The sequence below is a fragment of the Mesitornis unicolor genome, unplaced genomic scaffold (genome assembly GCF_000695765.1).
Source record: "Mesitornis unicolor isolate BGI_N332 unplaced genomic scaffold, ASM69576v1 scaffold22055, whole genome shotgun sequence".
In the NCBI taxonomy this organism is placed as follows: Eukaryota; Metazoa; Chordata; class Aves; order Mesitornithiformes; family Mesitornithidae; genus Mesitornis; species Mesitornis unicolor.
The window spans coordinates 1-4965 of NW_010185112.1; the positions used below are offsets into that span (position 1 = coordinate 1).

The 4965-nt window shown below is 38.0% G+C and overlaps 2 protein-coding genes across 2 annotated transcripts; one reads left to right on the plus strand and one right to left on the minus strand.

Annotated features, from left to right (window-relative positions):
- Positions 1 to 354: 354 nt before the first annotated feature.
- HSPB11 (heat shock protein family B (small), member 11) lies at positions 355 to 2270 on the plus strand (the record flags this gene model as incomplete). Its single annotated transcript, XM_010184733.1, has 4 exons — positions 355 to 461; positions 1120 to 1188; positions 1721 to 1764; positions 2172 to 2270. Coding segments are annotated over 4 exons (319 nt in total), but the record flags the coding sequence as incomplete, so codon positions are not given.
- A 1146-nt stretch (positions 2271 to 3416) lies between these two features.
- DIO1 (deiodinase, iodothyronine, type I) lies at positions 3417 to 4279 on the minus strand (the record flags this gene model as incomplete). Its single annotated transcript, XM_010184732.1, has 2 exons — positions 3417 to 3482; positions 4076 to 4279. Coding segments are annotated over 2 exons (270 nt in total), but the record flags the coding sequence as incomplete, so codon positions are not given.
- Between the last annotated feature and the right edge of the window lie 686 nt (positions 4280 to 4965).

Consider the following 4965-nt stretch of genomic DNA (forward strand, 5'->3'; position numbering starts at 1 on the left):
CAGAGATCCCTCCCGGTCCTGCCGCTACTGTCCAGCTCGGTACCTGGAGACTCTGTCCTTTCCCTTCGTGTTCACGTTGCCGTGTAATTTAACCACCCCCTCCGTTGTTTTTTTTTTCCTCTTTCCCCCCCCCTCGGTTCCCCACCATTTGTGGGTCCTGCGGTAATGGTTGGCCACAGAGCCTGAACATTGAGAGCTTCCCCATTGTCATCCAGAGCTTTGCTTACAATACCCCAAATAAAAATGGCTTTGCAGCCTTTTTTTTTTTTGATAATAAATTGCTTTCAAGATGGTTGTAGATGGAAAAATATGCAGGTGTGGTTTTTGTCCTTTTTTTTTTTCCTTCCTCCACAGAAGTTCAGAAACGTTTTGGGTGACGACAGGCATGTTCCCACAGGAATTCATTATTGGTTTTCCTAAATGTGTAAAAATCAGCAAAGTCGCAATCCAGTGTTACTTGGGTAAGACTTCATGAATTGCAGTAGGTAATACATAAGTTAAAATGTGTGTTTGTGTTTATATGAGTAGTGTCACATTCTATAAGTAGCCACTTTTACCAGATTCATCAAGATTTAACTTCACAAAGCAATTGTCCTTCACATTCAAAGTTGTTCATAAATAAATCAGGAAAATATGGAAATTCTACCCCATCTGCTTTTATTTTGCTCATATAACACCTTGTATTGAGCTTATAATAATTGTTGTGTTGGCTGTTCTAATTTAATGGGCAGGACTGCAATACTTACTCTTTTAATGATTTATTTTGAATATTGATTTTTGTTTTTTCATAGGACAGAACTCTTTTGGTCTTACTTTTTTAAATATTATGGAGGAAAATGTGAATTTTAAACCAGAAAGGACTATTAGAGGGTCAGAGCACAGAGACAGGAGCTTGACCATTAGCAGAGGCTACACAAAAAATGGGAAATTTTGTCATTATTTATCCAACCTGGAACATGAGGGTGGTGGTTGTATTGTAGCCCTTCCCTGTAAGTTAGGGGAAGAATGGATTTGTTAATGGTTTTAAAGTGCTTTGTGTATGAAAAGTCATGGAATAAATATAGTTCTCAATAAAGAACCAGAATTTGTGTTGATATTTTAAATGTATATTTATTGTAGTGCGGACTTTAAGGATTGAAAGAAGCGTATCTGAAGACCCAGTCGATTTTGAAGAGTGCGTTGAAAAAGGTAAGATTCTGAATCTGAAGCAGTGAGGATTCTGTGGGAATAATGTTGATCTTTTTCAGTGAGTCATTTTCACCCCATGACTATTTGTTGAGTAGTCAAGTGTGGCTTGATGATTATTTTATTAGACTTTAGTGTAACAGTCACATTTAAATGAAGTTTCTGGACACTGCTGGTCTCTGTAGCAGTTTGGAGATGTAAAATGCGGTATAAGAGCTAAAAGCATTACTCGTGCACTTGGTTTTACATTCCAAATATTAAAAACATACTTGCATAGTATAATAGAGTGCCACTTCCTGCACTGTTTAGTTGGTTTGGGTTTGATTTTATTAATGCCTCTTGGGTGACATTTTATAAAACAGTGTAATGAGTGGGATATTGCAAAAAGTATTTGTTCCCTTAAATCACCTTATTAAAAAAGAACAATTTCTATATGCAGTGTAAGTTCATGCTCCTTAAACTCTCTTGAACTCTGGAGCCCAGTGAAAACTTTTCACAGCCTTGCACATTATTTGCTTTAAAATATATTTTCTAGATTTGGAACACACAGAAGGACAGCTTCAAATGGAAGAATTTCCAGTGAGTATTTCCAGTGTACATCAGTAGTGGTTCGTGAAATGGGATGTCTAGACTAGCTGGGGGGAAACCATGAAAAGCCAAACCATGTCTTTATTTATAGTTATTGCTAAATGGATGTTAGATACAGGAATTTGTAGATCTTGGTATTAAATTGCACCTGCCTCCTGCGGCAATCTTTCCTCCTGCAGTTGTTATCTGTATGGCTGCGGTGTTTGGGAGGGATGGGACTATTTTAAATTGCTGGTGTGTCAAGAAGCTCTGAAGCTGGCTAGATGTATCAAAACTTGATTTCCGTGTCAGTTGAAAACAGACACACAAATATCTAGATCTTTCTAACAAACTAACGCAAATGTTGTGTGATAGTTATGTTACTACAGTGCAATAACGTTATTTTTTTCCTGCTGCAGCTTCCTGATTTCCAAGCCACTTACTTGCGTTTCATCATCAAATCTGCCTTTGATCACTTTGTATCAGTGCACCGGGTGATGGCTGAGGGCACAGCATGAAATACTTGAGCCCAGCTTAAATTTGTACCTTGATTTTTTTATATATATATATATATATATATAAACTAGTCATATTTTGATATCTGTAGCGCAGAGAATATTTATTATTAAAACCTTGTATGAAAGTGTTTTTTGAATGTATGGATGTAGTATGTGTTCTCCACTGGTTTAACGTATGCCATGCAGTACTCTTGTTAATTGTAGTAACAGCTTTCTAGTTTTATAACTTGAACTGTTACCCTAGATCACTAGAACATAACTGAGCCCATTTAAACCAGTTTGTTTACATCAGGCTTTCATAATACATGAATTAAAACTCGATTTCCTGTAAAATGTTTCCCTTGCACTCTAGTTAAATAGGAAAAAAAGTGAAAGACTTAAATGGGAGGTATTCCTTCCTACTATCAAACAAGTCCTTCAGAAGTTCCTAAATTGTTAACTTTCTCATCAACTCAGACTGTTCAAGATAAATAGGATGAATATAAAAATCTACTGTTGCTTAGAAATAGCAGGGTGTAGGGGGTGGGGAGGGAAATAATCTGAAGCCATGTGAAGTGCTCTGGTAGGATTTTAATAATTGCAGATCAATCCCTTGTTTCTATAAATATTTTCTACCATCAGGTCACAGCTGCCTGTGCTTTATGCTATGACTGTCACAACAAATACTAATAGAAACAAATACTGATAGAGACTGTCTCACTGAAAAGCCTTCTGAAGTCAGTGGAAGTGAACCTTTAGGAAAACCGTAGGTATACAGGAGAAAGAGTCTCGATACTTTGAAGTCGGTTGATTTGCATGCCAGTCGACTTTTGCAAATACCAGCACGCCTGAAGTTTAGCCTGTGTGATGTTCTGTAGGTGTATAAACACTGGTATCCAACCCTGACATATCAGTGGGCCCAACTACCGTTCATTTCTGCATGTGGTGTGATACCACAGTGCAGTAGTTGGGGTTGGAGTGATGAGACTTGAAAAGCTCTAGACAAAGACGTGATGAACCACATTACAGATGCTCTTTAGATACACACGTGGTGTTATTCTTGTCTCTACTGTTATTTTTACATTGTTTTTTTTCCTCATCTATGAAAACTTGATCATTGAGCTTTTTTTATCCAGATAGTCTTTACTCTGAAGTCCTCTTCTTTTTCTACTTCAGTTTTTCCAGTATGGCACCTATTTCCTGGGGATGATAATTCCAAGGCCCTGGTCCTCCCTGCAAAGGCAATAAAATGACACAGGGATACACAAATAACACAAAGCAGAAGCCTTCTAGACAACAGCAGTTGACCCAGAGCTATGGGCAGCTGTGCTTGGGCTTCCTTTGCACAGCAGCTGTCGTGTGGGAGATGCTGTATGCACAGGTTACACCCTGCTGTGTAACTGGGACAGGGCCAACATCTGGATCCTGGAGCTGGAAAGTGTTCCTGGATCTCACAGCTTAGATGTACCCGGGTTTCTTAATGAGCCAAAAGATCAGTATTTGACCAGGACTGTAGTCAAATATGTACATTATAAAGGCCTAGAGTGGTTTTGCTACAAGTCCTTTTCTCTCCAGTTAGTGTGAGCTGTGAAACTGCTGGTTCTGAAGCTAAATACTGACTTGAAGCATTCTCAAATGAATTTGAAATTTAAAAATCTCAAATGTATTGTGCTCATTATTACTGATATTTTTAACCTTGTAGATGACCTTCCCTCCTTGAAGTAGATACAGGTTCTGAAACTACATACTGACTTGAAGCATTCTCAAATTAATTTGAAATTTAAAAATCTCAATGTATTGTGCTCATTATTACTGATATTTTTAACCTTGTAGATGACCTTCCCTCCTTGAAGTAGATACAGTCTTTCTGGCAATGCGGCGTATTTTGAACTGCTCAGGTTTTCCATTGTGTCTAAAACCACTGGACATAAAGGATTCTTTTTCTGAAGAAATCGTGCTGCGGTTTGTCGATCTTCAAGGCTTCTGTGATCTTTAATAACAATATTGTTTTTAAAAGCCCATCCATCTAAAATAAATGAGAAAGGGATTTAGCAAGGAACATCCTGAATAAGTGGTAAGGGTGGGGATGTACATATGCCAAAACTGTGTTAAAAGAGTTCTGTGATTTACTCCTAACACCAAAACTTCCTATGAAATGAAAGCCCCCCCGAGACTGTGAGAGCACTACAGCTTTTCTAATAGATTATCCTTAATTTGGGCAAACTGTATTTTTGCCTTGCCCTGGATTTATAAATATTTGATATATTTTAGCTGAAATTCTCCCACATAAATCAACCTAGGAAGATATCAGATGGGGGTGTGATATATGCTATACATGCTATATATATGTATACATATATAGATATATATGCTATATATATGCTATTTGGGTAAGGTTTGTCAAATTTATTGACACAGGAGGTGATTTCACAATGGTGAGCAGTGCTATCAGCTGATCCTTGTTCGTTTAGCACAGTTGTGACAGAAGTGCTGTTCATTCGGCTTGATTCTACTCATTAAGCCCATTAAACAACATTTCAGGTCTGTGAGATGTGAAACGTCTGAGCCAGGGCACAGCTTCCTTTCTCAGGAGTATGTAAATACACATTTGTACACAAGTAGGGTAGAAACTTGTAGGAGTTCATGATGACTGAGTTGTTACCTGTTTCTCAACTATTGGTGTCCTGGTGGACCAGGGTGTCCTGGTGGCCAGCAG